General features: G+C 40.9%; 1 protein-coding gene across 1 annotated transcript in view; it reads right to left on the bottom strand.

The window, feature by feature from the left end:
- The window catches only part of EHBP1 (EH domain binding protein 1), a 222839-nt gene extending 202833 nt beyond the window's left edge, over positions 1–20006 (bottom strand). The window contains 1 exon segment of the mRNA XM_009282606.2: positions 19633–20006. Within this exon segment, the coding sequence (XP_009280881.2) occupies positions 19633–19736 (104 nt within the window). The 5' untranslated portion in view covers positions 19737–20006.
- Between the last annotated feature and the right edge of the window lie 413 nt (positions 20007–20419).

The following is a 20419-nucleotide window of genomic DNA, read 5'->3' as shown; positions in this document are numbered from 1 at the left end:
ATTAAAGCTATGATTTTCTTGCATGTTAAGAAATTAAAACATTTATTACCAGAGTTACAGAATTTTTGCATGTGGTTTCAAAGGAACTAGCATAGGCCATTAGAAACTGCCACTATCATTTCCCATGAGATGCCCCATTTCATGTTGGTGGCCTTTCGAGAGCTGCTTTAAGATGGAGGTATGGCCATAAGAAGTAAAATTATTTGATCAGTATTTACAGCTAAATAACTGTTGCAAAGACTGCTAATTTAGAACAACTCCTCCTCTTCCTGCTCAATCTGTTTAATTAAGTTGTTACATCACTTCCAAGCTGCCTCCTGAAACAGAAGTTAACACTTCTGATTACAGAAGTCAATCTCAAAAGCAACACTGTTTATTTCTATTTATTTATCACCAATTCTTCCCCTAGAATCGTACATCCAAAGTCTAAAAATGTGTTATCATTTTTAGGAAGTTAAACTGACCGAGCCTTTTAATTAATGCCCTTGAAGTCACACCCCTGGCTCATACCCAGCAGTAAGTACTGGCTAAGAAAAAAAATGCATGTTAACTCATGGATACTCAAGAGACCAAGCAAAGCCTCTACACTAGGGGCTGGATATGGTAAACAAAACAAAAAAGCAAAAAAATTTCCTGACTGGAAGATCTCTATTTCTATTTTGAAATGTAAAAAAAAAAAATTTTTTAAAAAATGGATCTTACAGCTTTTAAAAATTGGAAAGTATTCTGAAACTACCAAACTTCCTAATTTGCAGATACAATTGAAACATTTTTATTTCAAGGTCAAAAAAAACCTAAAGCCAACAACAACTAAGGACCTAAATAGATTTTGCTAATAACTGCTGTTTGTAAGATGCCCAACAGCAATCTGAACTAGATTGTAACTAATTATTTCAAGATCAGCTAAACTGGAAACTAATAGCATATCTAATATGACTGTTTTAAAGCATGGGTTTTGATTAAAAAAAGCAAACAGAACCTACAGTATAGCTGAATTCATGCTGATGCTGAAAACGCACAAAGAAATTGCATCTTCCAGCCAGCCAGGGTTTTTTTGTTTGTTTATTTAAAAAAAATAAAAAACACAATCTTCCTATATGATATTTTTCTGTTAGAACCTGATCTAGCTTTCACTCAAGTCAGACACTCCTATAAACAGAGCCCTCAGAGCTAGGTCAGCCCTTTGGCTCAGCATCCTTACAGGAGCTAAGAGTAGTGGTCCTTCACGTATTTTTTTCAGTACACTGAGCTGTGCCTATACTCCTTTGAAAAGCTGGTTACTAACATTCAAGAGGTACTCCTGAAGGTATAAAAGGTCATTTGCATCCTCAGAATTTTTTGAGATATAAGCTGTTAAAAATGAACACTGCCCTTTCCTTGCTTATGTTCCCAACAAAGATGTATAGATACCACCAGTATCAACTGTTTCAGTCTTAAGTTGAAGCTTTTTGCTACCCATCACATACCAAGTTTGTAACTGGAGAAGAAACCTGGTCACTACGTTGGCCACCGTGCTGCCCTCTCCCTTCTTCCTGTGCTATCATAGTTAGTACTTTATATCAACTTAAAATAGACAGAACCCATACCCTCCCCATCCTATAGTGAAATGCCTGATTGTGTTTTAGGCTGATGGCTACTTTAGTTAGCTGATGGATCTTAGCATAGGGCAGTTGTAAAGAACAGACTCCTGGATGCTGTCCAGATTTTTTATTAAGTGGATTTGATGTCTTGCAGGCTGGATTTCAGTCTTGTACCATTAAATGAGGCAAAGGGATAAAGACACAGAGCCCGTCTATCCCATAGAGCACACATCTTAAAAGATTAAGTAATTTTGCCTCACCCTAGATTTCAATTTTACTGTAATTTAAATTTTTTTTTTAACTGTAAACACAAGTGTGTCTGGTGTGAAAAGCAGTTCTCCTTGGAAGCAGAAAGGTGAATAAAAAGGGAGGCTAGGTTGGTTCCTGGAGCAAAATACACTCTTAAACTTCCAAAGTGCTGAGAGCCATCCACTTAAAGACAAAGCCTCTCAAACTTACTGCAACACCTAGTTGGGCCAAGTGAAGAATGGTGTCCTTACAGTGAAAGGTAAAACCTCCTACCAGATTAAGCGTTGCAGGATCTGGCACTAAATGAGGATAAACAGGAAGAAAAATTCTGATTTCAAGCTTTTAGGAGGGTATTACAGTAAATGAAATGAAGATAAGTTACTGTAAATGATAAAATTTCAAATCGGCATTTTAATACATTTGCCTAGTTAGGGTCAAAGAAGCCTAATGAATAAAATCCACCCTGTAAACTAACCATCAAGTGAATGGGAATCAATTTTAGCTGCACAGAGCTCACACAGAGCACTGAGGGGGAAAACCAGTTATGTGCAGCGTCATCAACATGGACAATAGAGATGCGTGGGCACACAAACTCCTTGGATTCTGCAAAATAAGATTTTCCACATATTTCAGCGTATTTGATAGAAAACGCACTTTTCATCTTTAAAACAAACAAGGCTCAAAAGTTGAAGCCTGCAAAATTTTAACATATTTACTTCTGGAGCATTCAGAGGGAACATCAGCCTTCGCAAGGCCAGCACTGCACATGCGTGTGCATGCCCACACTCCAGTGGTACGAGCACTTCAAAATGATGGGCAGGCCCAAGGAGGAACACTCAGGAAAATTAAGATCACCAGGCTACCACCGTAAAAAGCAAATCTTCTGAATGAGTGTATTCATAGGAGAGTTCAGCACGGCTTTATTTATGCACTTCATGCTTTAAGTCAGCTCTCCTTAACTTTTCCAGTTTCTAAGCATAGACAAGACCTTACACAAAACACTTATCTCAGCTTGATCTGTTAATTTAACCTTGTCTCTTGGGCTTTGACAGGTGAGCGCTGGCATATCTAGCTCTTCCCATTTAACACGTTGTTACCATGCAGTACCGACACCTTCTCAACGGCTTTTCTTCCCCAGCGCTGCCTGCCGGAGAAAGTGCGACTTCTGTCCTCGGTGCTCAGCTCTCAGTTGGACCTGACCTGCACGAAGGCAGACAGGCGACCTAGCAGACTAAAGTCTTTAACCTCTTTCATTGCAGGTGAGTCAGGGCTCTTATTTCTCACTGCTCTGGCTGAAAAGTTAGCGCTCAGTTTTAACGTATACAGGGTTTGGTTTTGTTTGTTCTGCAGCCAGACAAGCAATATAGTACCAAATGAGGTGTGAATTTACTCATTCATTTCAATGCAGTTAACGTTCAAAGATGCTTCGGGTCATTGAAACCCTCAAACTTCAAAGCCAATGAAAATAAGTGTTTTGGAGAAAATTATGAAGTCAAAGTATAAACCAGAGCCAGACATTTGGCTTTTGTAATGTCACCTCACACCGCTGGAACAAAGCAAAGAAACCTTTAAGTTCCCCAAAAGGGGCAGGGCGGGAATCCCTGTGGCAGCTGCGTATGCTAGAACATGATGCGCTGCCACTCACGCACAGGTAGCACAACAGCTCCTACAAGTACACTGCCTCCGCGATGTCCAGCCTCCGAACTGCAAGACCCTTCTGTAAAGATGCGCAGTAAATCCAGAGTGTCCGAGCCACATCTGACACACGGGGCCCGTCCCCAGCAGCATGTGCAGGCACACAGCACCAGCTTTCCCTGAGGCAAGCGGACCAACATGTGCAGCCCTTATTCCCAAGGGGCTGACAGCCCTCTGCCATCCCACAAATGAAGTATGTCCCTCAGCAACGGGATGGCAGAAGGTGGCAGAGCAGAAACTGGGGCCAGGAGGACCAAAGTGCAGACAAGCTCTCGCATCAGACACTTCCCGCTTTACCTATCATAAATGAACCTCTCCACGTCTGAAGGACCCCAGGATTTAAAGATGGATGCAGGCTAGCTCTTCTCCTCAGCTGTACTCTCCCTTCCCCCTCTTACCTCTCTTAAGACATGGATAGGGATCACATGCGCCCAGGGACCTTACAGCTGAAACACCCAAAGGGGGGAAAAGAGATTCAAACAATCAAAGAGAAAATATCCGTAAGGCGAAGATGACGTGGCCAGCTTCATCACATAAATAACAGTGCCAGAGATAGAACAGGTACCTATGTTTTTCTTCTGGCTTTTAAGTATTTGATTTCTGTACAATCCTGGTCTTCAAGAATCAGCCACAAACCAGACTGGCAATTCTGAAATGGGTGATGGAGGTTTGCTTCTCTCAAGAGAGTCAGAGTCAAGAGTTTAGCCTGTCTCTGACCAAACTCAAGAGCAGTTCTTGCAGTTTAGCCTCATAAATATTTCAAATATCTCACATGCTATCCTATCTCTTCTTACACTGTAAGTCACAGGACAGATATCCTGGAGCAACAAACAAGTAAAATAGCAACAAACATTCTGCATAGAATTCTTGACATTTTTTAAAGGGTAGGAAGTAAAATGTTATTTTCCCCCCCCAATAGTCACATTCTCTCTTCCACAAACATTAGATTTTGGGACTGATTTTGTGGATGTGATATGAAAGAAAAAGCTATCATCTGAAGTCCAAGCAGAAAATAAATCACAGAACAAATTCTGCAGCAATGTAGAGGGGGAGATGAAAAAAGAGGGGGAGATGAAAAAAAAAAAAAAAAAAAAAAAAAAAAAAAAAAAAAAAAAAAAAAAAAAAAAAAAAAAAAAAAAAAAAAAAAAAAAAAAAAAAAAAAAAAAAAAAAAAAAAAAAAAAAAAAAAAAAAAAAAAAAAAAAAAAAAAAAAAAAAAAAAAAAAAAAAAAAAAAAAAAAAAAAAAAAAAAAAAAAAAAAAAAAAAAAAAAAAAAAAAAAAAAAAAAAAAAAAAAAAAAAAAAAAAAAAAAAAAAAAAGAGATCAGCAATTCCAATCCAGCCAGCGTACGTATATATTGAAGTCAACAAGCTTAACCAGAATATTCCAACAGCTCTGATTATATCACAGTAATGATAAGCCTATATTCTGCTATGCATCCACAGCTTTGTTGGAGTTGTAACTGAGCTCCATCCTACCAGCTTTATTCCCAGAAGTCTTCACAGAGCTTAACAAGTTCTCTTCCTTCATTTAGTGCTATAGTTTCTACATAAACACCTTTTTTAAAGCACTTTGGTTTGAACTGTCAGGCAGACTGTCACAACAATTTGCAAGTGAAGCTGACACAAACAGCATAGGTCCCCTGAACTTTTCGCACTGGAGTCATCAACATGTAGCCTTTCAAGTGCAATTACATGCTTCAGGCATCCATCACCTCTACTGAAGAGGAGCTTGGTCCTTACGGTTATTGTCATTTTCTAATATATCGCCACCATTGGATAAAATATTTTAGAAACGTCAATCCAGAAAGGATGTACTTAGAGCCTAGTACAAATTACTTCCTTCCCCTCAATCTGGCATTTATCCATTACACATACTCTTAATTACACATCACTCAAAGGAAAATAAATAGAAAACAAACAAAAACCCCTCCTCACAACAAAACACTTGCTTAAGCTCCTGCATCAGTAACTGTAGATCAGTGATCATACTGGTCACTTTCCCTCCAGAATTACCTTCCCCATTTTCCTCATGTACTCTGCTTCACTGGTCCTGCTCTACCTCAATACAACATTCTGCAACAGTTTCCACTCTGACCCCATATGACCAAACACACTTGCAAATTACCTCATTATTAACATGACTTATACTTAGAAAAGTGCCCCCTCTCTTTTTCTTTTTTTTTTTTCCTCCAGTTAGTAGGGTATAACTTGTAGTTTCCTCCTCACTTACGCAGCATCTTGCTACCATAAATGTGCACTCATACAATTCCTATCAGTACAGAGAGGCTTTCTTGCACCTTCTCCACAATTTCTCTGTATTTCAGTTTCAGAGATATAAAACGGGGATCATTTTTCTCCATCACACAGCAGTCTTGTAAGACTGGATTAATAATGGAGCTGTGCAGCTGCAGAATTTTTGCGCAGAGAAATTGTCAGCACTTGATATTTATTTCTGCAAAGCAAAGTGTCTTTTTAGTTGTTTCACGCCAGTACCACCGAATGGAGAGCTGCTACCTTCTGGCCTTTAACAGGAGACATAAATCCTACTTATAAGTAATTGTGGATGTAAAACTGTAGGAAAGCTGACAGAAGATGATTTGTGCACGCAAATTAGGGAGTGATAGAAAAGATGACTTTTCTACAGTTACAAGGGAAGTTGAAAGAAAGCCTGGTGTGGAACCAGGATTTTCTGACTTCTGTTGTTTCTACCACTAGACCACACTCCCTAGTAGAAGGAGAAGCAAAAAGGACTTTATTTCCCCCTCCAAATCCAAAACACTTACATAGAAAAAACTGCACAGAATTTATCAAGTCTGCTCTGAACAAATGAAGGTGCTAAACTGACTGACACAGAATTATTTATGTAAGGAACAAAAATAACTTACTACTACTTTTAGTAACTGAAAACCTATATAGCCTCGCAAGCTCTTCTACTTTCAGTACTCAGAAAACCCTACTCTGCAGCTTCTGGCTACATCTGGGTAGCGAGAGAGAGAACACCGTGTGTGATTTCTTTGCTGTGACTGGACACTTACCCTTGGGATAGAAAAAAATTTAAACTCCCACAGCCACGCATGTACAGAACCAGCTTCCCAGGTTCAAATAAAGAGAGAAATCATGCTTTCATACAATAATCAACTCAAAAAGCCCAAACTGTAAATAAGTTCTTATCCTCCTGTAACTATGTATAAATGCACCAAACGGTAAGAGCGTATCAGTACTCTTTCTGTGTATGCTGCATTATTCCTACCCTTTTCACATCAACCACCTGGAAACTGGCATGTGACACCAATATGGAAAACAACTTACACAGATCCAGTGAAGAAAATAAAACACAGTGACAATATAAAGATGTGCCAGGTTGAAGAGGTCAGGACATTAATTTGAACTGAGTAAAGTTACATCGAGGAAGGCCAGACACACACTGCAGTTTTATTTACAAAGCTATAAATCTTCCTTTGAATAGAAAAATGTAATAACAGAACAGACCCCTTTCAAATGCCCTCAGAATTTTTTTTTTAACATCATGTGATATTAATAGCCACACTTTTTCTACCTGTCTCTTAAAGGTAGAAATATTTAAATAATGCAGTTTGTTTTCATTCAGCACAAAAAGAATCCCTGAAACATTTTAAATTTAGATTTCTTCTTTAACAGTATGACTGTTACTATCGCAGTGACTCAGAAGCACAACAACATTTTCAATAATCAAGGCTTGCTCAGGACAGTTTTTGTCATAGCAAAACTACTTCAATTAGAAAAGCTACTCCAAACTGGAATAGTTGTTCTGATACGATCAGAAATACAAAAGCACTTTATTTTACTACAGAAGTGCTTAAACTGACTGTGCAGCTATTTCCATGAAAATGTCTCTAGATAATGTATTTCTGTACTGCTGCCTCCTGCCTATAAGGGAAGAATAGGTGCTGTATGACATGGATTGCAAAGGCACAGTAAAACAGTGGAGCTGCTGCATATAGATGAGGTCCAAGTATACATATGTGCATATTGCTTGTTCAGCAAAATCAAGTCTGAAAGCTCAGTGTGACACAGTAAGTTCCCATTTTAAAGTGGGCACATTTTGTCATAAGAATTTTACATGGCCTGAGCCAGCAAACATCTGTCTGAATAAAACACAAAAATCTGATTACTGATTACAAAAAGCTGAAAGGAATTGTATTCAATAGGAGAATAAAGGCCTGGGGTTTACTACAATGTTGAGCATTTCAGTAACGTGAAATACTTCACTATTTCAAAGCTACTTAGTTTACCAGCGAGATGGCTTGAGGTTGTAAGGAAAGTGAGATTTCTGGCCCTGCTCAGCCCATGTGCCCCACAGCATACCTGGGAGCCTCCCAGAGTAACCAAGGGTGGACAAGATTTGTCCCTTACTTAGGGACAAAGTAGCCACCCCTTCTGCTACTCATCATCAGCATCCAGGCTTTCCCTCCTCTTAAGATGGTTCAACAACGTACATTGGTTTCATATACACACACTGCATCTTGAACTATATATTTGTACATACTATGCACAGATGACAGACTTCTCTGTCATGTGCTACCAGCTTCCAGAAACATCTCCCCACCGCTTTTAACTTCTCTTTTGCTGGGAGGGATGTTCAGTATAAGAAGAAGTTAAGACCCCATCAATAAAACACGTGCTAACCAAAGAGATGACATCGGCAGAACTACAAGAAAGCTCCGCAGCTGTTCTCCAAAATAATTATTTTTGCTTCACACATGGGTTGCTCATATTTAGGTCACTGTTTTTGTATCTCCAAGCCCAGCAGGATCTGCCTTGTATATCCCACACTGGCAGACCAGAAGACATTCAAACAGGGAGAAAAGCCTCACCTTCTGCTCCTCGCTCTCCCTGCTTCCCCGTCAGCTCACCTCACCACCGGTCCTGCCCATCCCTGAGCAATGCTGAAATGCAACAAGCAAATACTCCATGTAAAAAGCTGCAAGACCAACCATTTTTTTAAAGGCTTCCTTGGGCAGCAAAGAAGAAACAAACCCTGTAGAAGACAACCTGAGGCAAACCTAACCAAGCCTCCTCTGTGCCCACCTATGGCACAGCACAGAAGGAAGAGGAAGGCAGGAAACTCGCTCTGTGAGGCTAACGAGGCAGCAGGTTTCTGCTTCTCTGGGCCTTAATGGGGTTTTGTCAACCATAAGAGATACTGACAGTTCTCACAATGAGGTGGACATAAACAAGTTAGGGTAAATTGCAGTCTTCCTATAGTCAAGAGTAGCTCAAGATTATTTTCTTTTTTTAAATTGCAGTTTGTTGAGTTTATCATTAATTGCTAATCAAGCAAGCACCCTCCTTTTACCAGCTGTTGCTAAAAGTAGTAGTATTATTTTTCCCCCTACAGTACATGCTCTGCTTCCCTAAGAATAAATTTGTCTGAAATAAATTTATTTACTGAAATCAGCATTTTTTTTTCCAGAAGGAAGCGGACTTGGTGCATTGTAAATACTTTATTAGGGTCCAGTCCAGACAACAAGACCGAACCTATAGGCAAAAATTTCTATATTCCTGTTTCCTGGTACAGCAAGAGGAAAGGAGACAAGGGACTGCACTGTCATCTGCAGTGGTACTACATCAACATTAGCCACGCTATCAGCAGTACTGAAGTTACCGATGATGGGTAAGATGAATACAAAGCACCAGGACTGGGTAACCCACAAACCGAAAGCACAGGTAACGCCTGTTTTTACTGCCATCTTCCTTTGCAATACAGCCTTTCCTGAGGCAGCTAGAACAGGAGGCATCTACAGTAACAGATGGGTAGCGGAGAAACACAGAAACATATCTAGCAGCTCCCTGCTCCAAAAATACACTCGCACAAAGGGCCGCATGGAAGCACAAACTGAAACAAACCCGTAGTTCCAGGCAGAGGGAAAGGGGTCGGGCTGCCAGCAGCTTTCGCCCTTGCAGATTCTCCAGCGTCTCATAAAGGGTAGAGTTACTGGCTTTTTACCTGCAGCCACAGGGTCTGACCAAGACTCCTCTCTTCTATCCAGAAGCCCTTTATTACAAAACCCATGGAAATAATAGCTGGAGGTTTCCACCCCCATAAGCTTTGGTTGAAATTGTCTGCTGAAACTTTCCGATGCAACGCTGAATTTGCTGGCCAGACGGACAATTCAGACACATTTTAACATCACACAAGAACTTTTTCCCTATGAAGCAACGTTAAAAATAAGGGAGAAGCCCAAGGTTCAAAAACAACAACACAGCAAGCTAACTTGTTATAACCACTGACAGCACGGCCCCATCAACCACAGCAGTGTTGTGTGCGCAGGAAAAGAGCTGTCCTAGCTCTCTAGAAAAAGGACAGCAGAGACAGCAGTGTTGCCATAGAGGTATGACACTTTGACGAGGCAGCATGGCAGAGTAGGCTGCCACAGGCCCACAGATAGCAGATGTGTCAGGGGCATTCCCCTCGCACCATCCTTTACCAAGCTCTCTATATTACCATATTCTGGCACTCCCCTGTTACACTGCTGCTAGCTTTCAGCTGGCGTAGCATTTACCCCAGGAAAGAGGGAGGAAAAGTGTTGGGGCAGGAAAGAAGAGTTGCCTTCCACCCCCTGTCTTTACTGGACAGTCTTACAGCCATGGACTAAAGGAGGCATCATGTCTCAAGCACTAGATGCTTAGAATTCTAGCAGTATGGGTGATCACACGCTTTCTCAATCCTCTGTCAAAAAATCCCACGATTAGATCAGCCACTATGAGAATTTCAGGGTGTTAAGATTACTCTTGGTCATCTTTCAGTTCAGAATGAAAAAAAAAAAATCAAATCCCATTTACTATATGAAAAAAAGAATCCACGGGAAAGAAAATAATTCCTTTACTGTTTTAAGATTGTCTGTGTCCTGGTATTCTGAAAGGGTATGCAGACACTGGAGCTCAGAACAGCCATCTAAAGGGAGGAAAGTAAATTTTAAAAAGAAAATGAAAAACCAAGAGCAAAGCCTACAACCCCAAATTCCCTTTTCTACATGCACAAATCCCAAAAAAAGGAGGGTGAAAACACCACTCTCATAGGTATTTTAAAAAAAGATCTTTTTAAAAAGTGTTAACAGTAGACAGGAACCATCCCAAATATGCCTCAAAACCAAGCAGAACTGCGCTAGATTCTTTTGCTTTTTGTGGTATGAGAGGAAGTGCTGAAAAATGGGTCAGGACTTTCCCATTCTTAAAATTTTCTTACATGTCAAAGATAAAGGAATGCAAGGGGAACTTTCATGAATATTCACTCGCTCGACGTAAGAGACACTTATTCCAAGTACTCTATCCAGTTAAGATCTGCATTTGAAGAGAAAAAGGAGTTCAAAAATCTTGTTCTCTTGAAAGTTTTGCACAGGTTTATACAACTACTGCTCAGGTTACCTACAGGAAGAGACAAACCACTAAATCAGCTTTCCAAGAGACAGTAGGTACAACCAGAAGAAAAATACAGCCAAGCAGTTAAGAACAGCCAAACAAACTCGCCCACCTGCCGACATGGCTTGAGCTGTGACTGCAGAGCTATAATCATGTCAGGTGTTACCAGGGGCTGTCAAGGTTAAGTCCTCTGCTAATAAACCACAGATAAATCAGCAACAGGTTGGTTTGGAAATTTACAGGCTGCTGAGTTAGATCTTTGCTGGAAAAGAGAATTAAGCTGTTTTGACAGTGCTTTTCTGTTCTTTTAAATCTCCTCTTATGTACTGCCATAAACAAAGGGATTCAGAGTTTACTTAATGAGCAGTCACTGACAGTAAAGGAAGTTCACAGTGCATGCTGAGTGGCAGCATACAATGTACTGCCAACTGTATTCAATGGTCCAGATTCTCCAATTACATCGTTTAATATGGCTTTTGATATTAACAGTACTGGCTATGCAAATACTCTTCCCAGGCACAGCTGAGAGGGGAAAGTCAGTTTATGACACTGAATTTAAAAGCACGGGCATCAGCTCATTAGTATTAGCCCTGAAGAAAGTTCAAGACAGCTATCATCTTGGGGCATCAGGCAGCAACGTATCTAATGGAAAACCCAGAGCTGACTTAGGGAATGTCTTTGGTCTGCCTGGCCTACAAGAAAAGTGATGGGGCTTGTCCCAGCAGGTGGAGATGAATATATGCTCCCAGCAAAGCTGCACACCCATCAAAACATACATCTCCCACCGCAACAGCCAGTGCTACCCATCCGGCAGCCCCAGACAACTCTGACCCATCGGACAGCAGCAAGGAAGCAAACATTACTTCTCGGGTAAAGAAAGAGGAGGCAGCGAACATGGAGGGTGACTAGTCATCACAGGTATTTGCTGAGATGGCACCAAGGAAACGGGTGGTAGTCATGTGGGCTATGGTAATATGGGAGTCAAAACTGATGTGATATGATAGAGTCTTAAAACACCCCTGATTGTTTTAATTCAGTTGTCCCTGGAACTAGAAATTAGTTTGCCTTGTGATGTTTGGTCAGCACCAAAGTCATTTTTCAAAACAGATCTATTAGAAAAGAAAGATCAGATCTGCTAGTGTGCTGTTAGGCTCTGATACAGCAGCTCACCCAAAACAAAGCCCACAGAATGACTGCAGGAGACTGAGTGTGCACATGAAATAAAACCCGAAACCAGTTTGTGCTAAAATAAATACACAGAGCCACAGAGATCGCAGTTCAGCAGCTGCAGACAGTTAAGCAGCTGCAGAGCCTGGCCATAGCTTTGGATTAATTCTCAAGAAACTCTCCTTAAATAATAATAAAACAGAAATAAAAGAAAAACCCAATAATGACTCTCCACTACAAAAAGAACCTCAACAGGCAAATGAGAATTACTTCTGTACTGCTCATCTTTACAGGTTTGCAGGCACCTGGAAACTATAGTTCAGAAGGGCCTGCACTTCCGATTCATCCCAAAGGCTTGTGCATTTGGAAGCCCTACAGTGACAGCACAGGGCACTGACTCAGGATCTGGGTGATTTAGCCGAAGCACTTTAAGATGCTCTTGCCAGCAGCTGTGGCTCATCTCACCCCTCTGGCAGGTTTTCCTCCCCACTGCATCAGGGCATCATAAGGGAGGTGCATACACTCCTCAACGGCTGCAGTTCACACTCACCTTACAAATCTGAACTGAAATCGATGGCAGTTAACACTAACACACCAGGCAGTCTTACTGTCATCCTACCTCTGCTTCAGGGCAGAGGAAACCAGAGGAAGACTACTGCTAAGGGACAGTGACATCTCAGCTCCACTCTTGAATCCAGAAAGCATCATGAGTCAGAGCCTTAGACAACAGCAATGTTAGTTATGTTTCTGCTAATTTTAGCTCATGCTTAACCACCAGTTCCCAAGTCCCTGCAACGCCCTTCCAGGTGCCAAAAGCCACAACCACCCTACACCTCAACTGCCAAAACATACAGCTTCCCAGCTGAGAGGCTCCGATGCACTTACATAAACTGTATGCTGCAGAAATACATTTTTCAAATAAAGACAACAAGAGGAAGGAAACAAGGACGGCTTTATTTACCCTATTGCTATGTGCATATCTTAAAATAAGGAACAAAAGTTCAGCTGCATAGTTCCTGTGTTTCAGAGTCTACTCCAGGACACGCAGAACAGACTTGGTGCAGAGGGCAGCTCAGGAGTGTCCCACAGCAAGGTAGCAAACAGCCTGCCAGGGCCAGCTTCTACCCCAAGGAGTAAAAGGAGAGGGGGGGGCAAGGAAACAAACACACACTTCACACACACCCCTCAGAGTAAACTGGGAAAGCTTTCAGAAGTAAACAAACAACCCCCCCACCCCCGTATTCTCAGAAAGCCACCCAAGCAGAATGCTTTTACTACGGTAACTGAAGGGTTTGTTTTATAAGAAGAGTTTCCTCAGATTTAGTCAACCTTACCAGCCTCTTCCTCTTCTCCTTATTCACACTAAACTGTGAAAGGGACTTCAGCTCTCTCCAGCCAATTAAAAACTAATTGAAGCAACAGACTGGCACTATACAGCCTGAGCAGTCTAAGAGACTGAAGACTCGGCTCAGATGAGCCCTACATAATGTCATATTTCATTTTATTTAATGTCATAACACAAAGAGCTGAAATTCACAGGGATCCAATCCTGCAAAAATTCTTTATTCCAGCTCAAGTCCACTGGGTTCAAAGGAACAGTACACATACTTTACTGTACGCGTGCAACAGAGTGTCTGCAGGAACAGAGCCAGGTTTTATTTATTTGTAAAGCTCTGTGAGGAAGTTACACACACACAGTTTCTCTCTCAAAAAATAAAGCAGTGTTACAACGTAAGTTAGCATATTTTATTTATTCAAGGAGACATCCTCACCCCTTTAAATGAATGAATGACAGACCATTAAGATGGATTTGTCTACAATGTGAATATAACCTAATCTTTTCCACTTTAGACAGTTATTTTTGTTACTGCCAGGACAGTAAACCATGTCAAGGAATTGCTGGAAAGAATTCTGTCTCTCACAGACAAACAAAATTTAGAACTAATCTTTATGACAAACCCAAATCTTTCTACCTTACAGATACTAAACTTCATGCCTGCTTCTACCAATGAGGTCTTTTAGGAACTGGACACAGAGTTTCAAACACTCTCAAAGAGTTGCTGCAGATAGAAAATGGGTATAAGTACACAGCACTGACAATCTGAAAAAGTCAGCAGCAAGAAAGATTTCACATACACCCGTACCTCTCCTGTTGAACCTGTACCTCTTCACTGCACAATATGCAACCAACAATTTTGATGAGAAATCCCTAACTTGTGGTCCATGGAACAGACATCGGGCTACAGAAGGGGCCAGGAGGCTAGCTTGGTAAGATAGGGAATGAAAGCAGCTGGTGTTAAGGAGTCAAGCAGAGAGCCCAAAGGAGCAGATCTAAATTTGTGAAATCAAGGATTTTCTTTCTGATACAAAGAGGAGAGAGATGCAAGGTGGCAGAGAAGAACTGCTTTTCCGTGTAGACAATAAGTGTTTTAATTGACTGCAGGAAGAAAGGGACAAGACAGACCTGTAAGACAGCTGGTGGTGATTATTCAGAAAGAATAAGTTCGATACACAATTTAAGCCCTCAAAAAGTCCTCAGTCAAAACTGGAAAAGGATGGAGAAGAAAATGCTGAAGCGCATTTGCAGATAGTGATTATCTGGTGTAGAATCAGAGATCTCAATGAAGAGTGTGAGGACAGAGTATAATTTAATTGAGAAGGAGTAAAGAAGCTAAAAAGCAGGAGAAATTGCATGACGCTTTCCTTGCAGAAGCTATGCTTGTTACGGTATACCTACATGGCTAACAGGCAAATGCAAATCCGATCACTCACAAGAGCAAGCCCACAACAAACGCACGGTTCACACCAAAACTAACCCAAAGAGATTCTGAATTGACCTGTAACTGTTATCTCTTTGTCACACGTTTTAATGCGATCATCCTTAATAATTAAAAGCACTTAGGTGCTCACAAAATCCCCTCTTAACAACCATGCAAAGCAAGGAAATTAACTGAGCAATCTGACAGCCTGACCCTGTACAGACAACCCCTAAGGATTTCTACAGCAACCAGTTAACACCAGTTCTTTCGGTGGCGTTCAGTACTGAAGGATTTGCTGGAAAGCAGCGACCAGAAGGCAAGCAGACTGGTGTGAACCGTGGAATCTCAAAAAGCTCATTTCTCTCCCATGCACAGTGTATGCCAAATCTTAAAATTCCTGCAGCATCCAGTTATGAAACTACAATAGAAGAGAAAAACAGATGGCTGAAGCCTTTTGGGAAAAAAAGCTTAAGCATTACTTCATTTCCAAAAGAGAAAGTTGTATATTTGAAAATACAGAACCTACTTCAGACCATACCTAATTGATACAAAAATAGGAGATTTGCCTCATGGAAATGAAGCCTGTCTTCAGTTAAGGCAGCATACAAGAAAAGTTTAACCCTTTTAGAACATCGTGGCTCACTGTATTTTTAAGCAGGATTTAAAAGCAAAGCAGTTCATATAGGAGATGACAGGTATTACAAACATTGTAAAAAATAACGTATTTCTTTATCTCTAAAGCAACTATTGAATGGCAAATCCTGTAGAAAAGCCTTCTTATGCTTATTCTTTTCCAGAGTTTTTAAGCAGTTAGCACCTACATTCAGGTGAGCAGTTTTCTCGCTCATAAAAGCATCCAATGGACATCATATTAGGAACTTGGCAACCTCAACTCTGTAAGAGTTAGGCCATTCTCTGTGGAAACCAGTCAATACTACACTTGAAGCCCCTGGTTGGGTCCCTGACTTGTGAGACATCACACAAAAATAAGGAAACATAAAAGCCTTCCTAGAGAGCTCACATGTTCAGCATTAGGTGCTTCAGCAGCTCTGTAAAACAGCTACCACAGCTTCAGGTCCAAGTACTGAAACTGATCTCTGGTCCAAAAGAGCATTTTCCTCCTATGAGGCTCCTCTGCTGAGCCTGTGCTTCAGACAAGCCTTGACTCAGTTGCCTGAACAGAGGCCTCCGGCAGCTGAGAAGCCCCAGGGTACACAAGAGATGTACGCCAGGATGGCAGGCTTGACACAGGATCAACAGGAGATCTGGGATTCTCCAAACTGGCAGCTGGGACTGGCAGGAAACCCAAAGGCATCTCAAACAGCGCTAGACACCAGTGTTCAGGCAACTGAACTGGGTCCCCTGTGCAAGTCACAGCATTACACCTGCCACCGATGCCCAGCACACTCTTCTCCCACATCGCAACACTTGCTCCGACAGCACAGAGCAGCAAATACAATTTTTCTTTGTAGAAGCCCAAGCAAAATGCATGAGACTGATTTCTGGTTTTATTCAATGGCTCTTCACTGAGGAGAAGGACTAAATTAACTCTCTCCTACCACGCATAGTCCTTCCAGGCCAGGATTGCAGCTCATTGGCAAGGCTGGCTAGAAAATCCTGCGCTGCCCCAGCTTATTCCAAGTGTAAGTGGAGGAGGACACGCTCCAGCACTGCCAAGCAAGTGCCTTTCAAAAAAATCAACTGCTTATATGATTAATGCAAAGCACAATGTTGTCACAGTAGCAGCAGTCACTAATCCATATTAAAGACCAAGACTACATTTATTTATTTATTTTTAATGAAAGGCTTTAAATCAACCAACTGCTCAATTTTTCAAAGGTACTGAGCAGCCACAATAATTAGATCTGGGTCAGCAGGAGCAGCCAGAATGCCACAGAAGCAACTCAGTCCTGTTAATAACCTGAAAATAAGGTTTTTCTAATGAAACAGTGACCACACTGGACACTTCATCACAACCTGTCCCCCCCAAATGCACCACCAATGAAAAGCAATCATGTGAGAGTGGCTGTCTTTAATCATTAGTAGGGATAAGAATCAGAAATTATAGAGAGCAGAAAAAGCAAGGAAAGGGAGTTTCAGCCTATGCTGGACAAATGCTGCTGTACCTAGAGATAATCCTTTTAAAGAGTGAAGCAGCAACACCAGAGTGGTAGCGACTTCCCACACAGCTAGCATAACTCCAGAAAAAAGAGCAGGAGCTATTTTGAACACTAAGTTAAAAAAAATTCAAATCAATACAAGTCCAGAGGAGACAAAAAGTATTAAAGCCAACCAGAAATTCACCCAACATTGCAAACCACACACAATCAGTTACAAAAATATTCTAAAACACAAGTCATTTTCTGAAGAGTTAGACATATGTAAACCTAACAGAAGATAGCAGTTCACAGACAGGCACCCAGCCTGTTTTGGTCATGCACAATCCTTGCTCACAGACACATCTCAGTTCAAGTGTGTTTATGACCGCATTGTCATTTATTTTAAAATATGAATGGAGAATTCTTTTCCTCCAGAAACACAGCATTGTTAAAATGCCAGTACATTAAAATAACGTACTGCTTACTACATTTCAATCAAACAAACTACAGACTACAGCACTGACACTTAATGTGTATTAAGTGCTTTCAGCAAGAACAGCATATGGAGTTCATTTCTTCTGTTTTGTTCTTACATGGACCAAACTCAGAGACAAGCTTTAGAAATGGAGAAAGCAGCGATTCTGTCAGTATGTGCAAAACTGTATCTTCTCCAAAGTTAAGGAAAGACTTAGTTGAAGGCTCTCAAAACATAGAAATATTTACCCTTTTGTTTCATATAGGGAGTTCCACTTACGGCACAAGTATCATATTTTAGCCTGAATGCTTAAAGAACACTTTTGTTAAGGTTCTCCATACAAGAGGAAGCAGAATAGAAAAGCCTACAATCAAACGACTGCGTGAGTGATGTTTTTTCCTCTACTGTTATTTTTCCTAGAATTCATCCACATTTTACCACCATACTGTTGCTTCATCATAACCAACACAAGCACTGATCTTGCCTATATTTAAATTCAAGAACATAAAATGAAGGTTCAGAAAGACAACCCGTTTTTAAAAATTAGTTGCGTATCTGAGGTTTTGAAAGGCTGTTTCACTACTTCACACACAGGCATTTTGCTAGGTGGGTGCTCTAGTTTATGATTAAACAATAAGCTAATTGTTTCTAAAATAACAAGATCGTTCACAAGAGAACTTTTGTGTGCGACTTTCTCTTAAATCAAGTGAAAGTTAGCTGCAGATCCAATCTGAACATTCCCCTGCAGCATTCATACTTTAGTGCCGAAGCATTCTGCAAATTCTCAAGCAAGGAGTGAATCAAAGTGAAAATGAAAGCCAAAACAGGCTAGTTTATGCAAACAAAATATAAAAAGCAATAAACACAACTGCTGAAATAAGCCTAATAAACCAAAACTACTGTGGAAAACTCTTTGGCCTGAACTAGACAGTAGATCCCGTGAGATAATCAAGACAGCCTCTTTCAACTTTTAAAATGGTTTTATTTGTAGTTTATTCTGTGAAAGCAAGTTCAATTTCCAAAATGATCCCATTTCTTAATCATCTTTCAAAACATTTTAGGCAAGAAGATAACTTGTTAAAAAAAAAACTTTTAACCTGACAGTGTTCCTTTAAGACAGAGCAGCGAGCAGCCTTCCAGCATATTTGACAGAGATTTCCAATTCCAAGAGATAGAATTTAAATTTGTAGAGGCAATTACTCATAACCAGTGAAAGCAGCCAATGCAAGTGCCAAACTTGCCAACAAGAAGAAAGGCCAACTATTAGAAAGGAGGCTGCAGTTTATTACAAGACAATTTAAACATCTCAGTCCACGAGGTCTGGAAAGTACTTTCTTCGTCCCCTGACGCTACAGGCTCACACCAACATGAAGAATTATGTCAGTAACTTCAATATTCCAAACATAGAAAACAGCACTTAGGTATCTGTATAATGGAGATCTTTGCCTGACTATTTAAAAGCTGCTTCTAGTCTTCCCTAGCAGATTTATCTAAGCTCATTTTGCACAGGAAGGAAGATGCGCCAGACCCATACCATTAACTGTTAACTGCTGTCTAGTCAGCTCCAAAGCCATCCAACTGGACCACCACTGCACAAAATTCTTGTCTGACTAAACAAATACCTTAAGACAATTCCCAAGGATCTGTCTCTTGCCTCTTCCCATTAAAAGATGGAAAGGAACAAGGAAAAGAAGGAGAGACAAGACATCTTCAGGCAAAAAAGTCAAAATCGAAATGGGTATTTCATTTCATCATATTCACCCCAGATTAAAACACCACCATCTTCAGGACTGATCTCAAATGCCTCAGTCAGCTAACGACAGTGTCAGCAGATAACACTCAGCACCAAGAGTGGAGCTGGAAGTTGGAAAACAGCTCCCGGGAAATATTAAAAAAAACACCAAACCAAAAAACAAAACCACACCGCTACGTCACAGATGCCGAGCTAATAAATGCACCATCCTCTGCATGATAACAACAATGCCAGCTAAGAAAATCAGAGTACAGAACAAAACCAACAGGTCCAAGATAAGTATGCAGGCAAAGCAAGCACTCATCAAGAAAGACAAGCACCCCACACAGCTGCTTCTGCAATGGGCAGACAAGACCAATGCACGCACACCAAACAATACAAAATGAGCAACATCCTTCCTATTTCAGCACCAGCAACTTACTCCACCATTTGTGCAACAACATGAGCTGCTTCTTACCATTTTTTGGTGCACTCGACCATCAACTCCTGGTAAGAGGCCACAAACTGGAACTTGGATGCATGTTTCCCAACACGCTGCAGTCTTTTCCAAACTGAAGCCATGATGGTGAGAAATACCAGTCCTCTTACACAGTAGCAACTGTTCTAAGCAACTTAGTTTTAAGAGTGTGTGCGTGCTCGATACTAGCAGATTTATATACAGACACAGTAAAAACAGCGCACAAGGAACTTGATGGGATGTCTACAATTCATATTCTGCCTCTCCCTTCTTCATGGTAAATCCCAGTCTAGCTGAATGGCTCATCACTGGCCAGGAGCAGCATGCAATAGGAGCAGGCAGGTAATTGAAAGGAAGTTCTCTCATGGAATCATCATTCCTCACGCAGTAGATGATGTGGAGACTGCAGGACTGGAAGACAAATAAGACAGGGGGAAAGAGCATTGGTTGATATACTCCATACTACAGTGCTGCAATTGCACGTGATCTCATACCTTTCAAACAACTACAATAAACCACAAAAACATACCCTCTTCCTGTTGTCATCCCCCCCTCCAATTAAATAAATAAGTAAGAATGCTGCAGCAATTTCAGGAATGCAAACAGCAAGTCTGTTTGGAAACATATCAACATGTCCTTTTATCAGCACCATCATAATTGGCAACAACAACAAAAAAGGGCAGGTCAGGGCCACACCGTATCCTTATGAAGCATCTCCGGTAAGCAATGCAAAGTGGCTGAGGTGCTGCCAATATGCACCCAGAGGGAGGGACACAGGGAGATGAAG

This window comes from Aptenodytes forsteri, unplaced genomic scaffold, assembly GCF_000699145.1.
Source record: "Aptenodytes forsteri isolate BGI_AS27 unplaced genomic scaffold, ASM69914v1 Scaffold582, whole genome shotgun sequence".
NCBI classification, from domain to species: domain Eukaryota; kingdom Metazoa; phylum Chordata; class Aves; order Sphenisciformes; family Spheniscidae; genus Aptenodytes; species Aptenodytes forsteri.
Note: the sequence above shows the minus strand (reverse complement) of the source record. Positions and strands in the feature narration are given on the sequence as shown.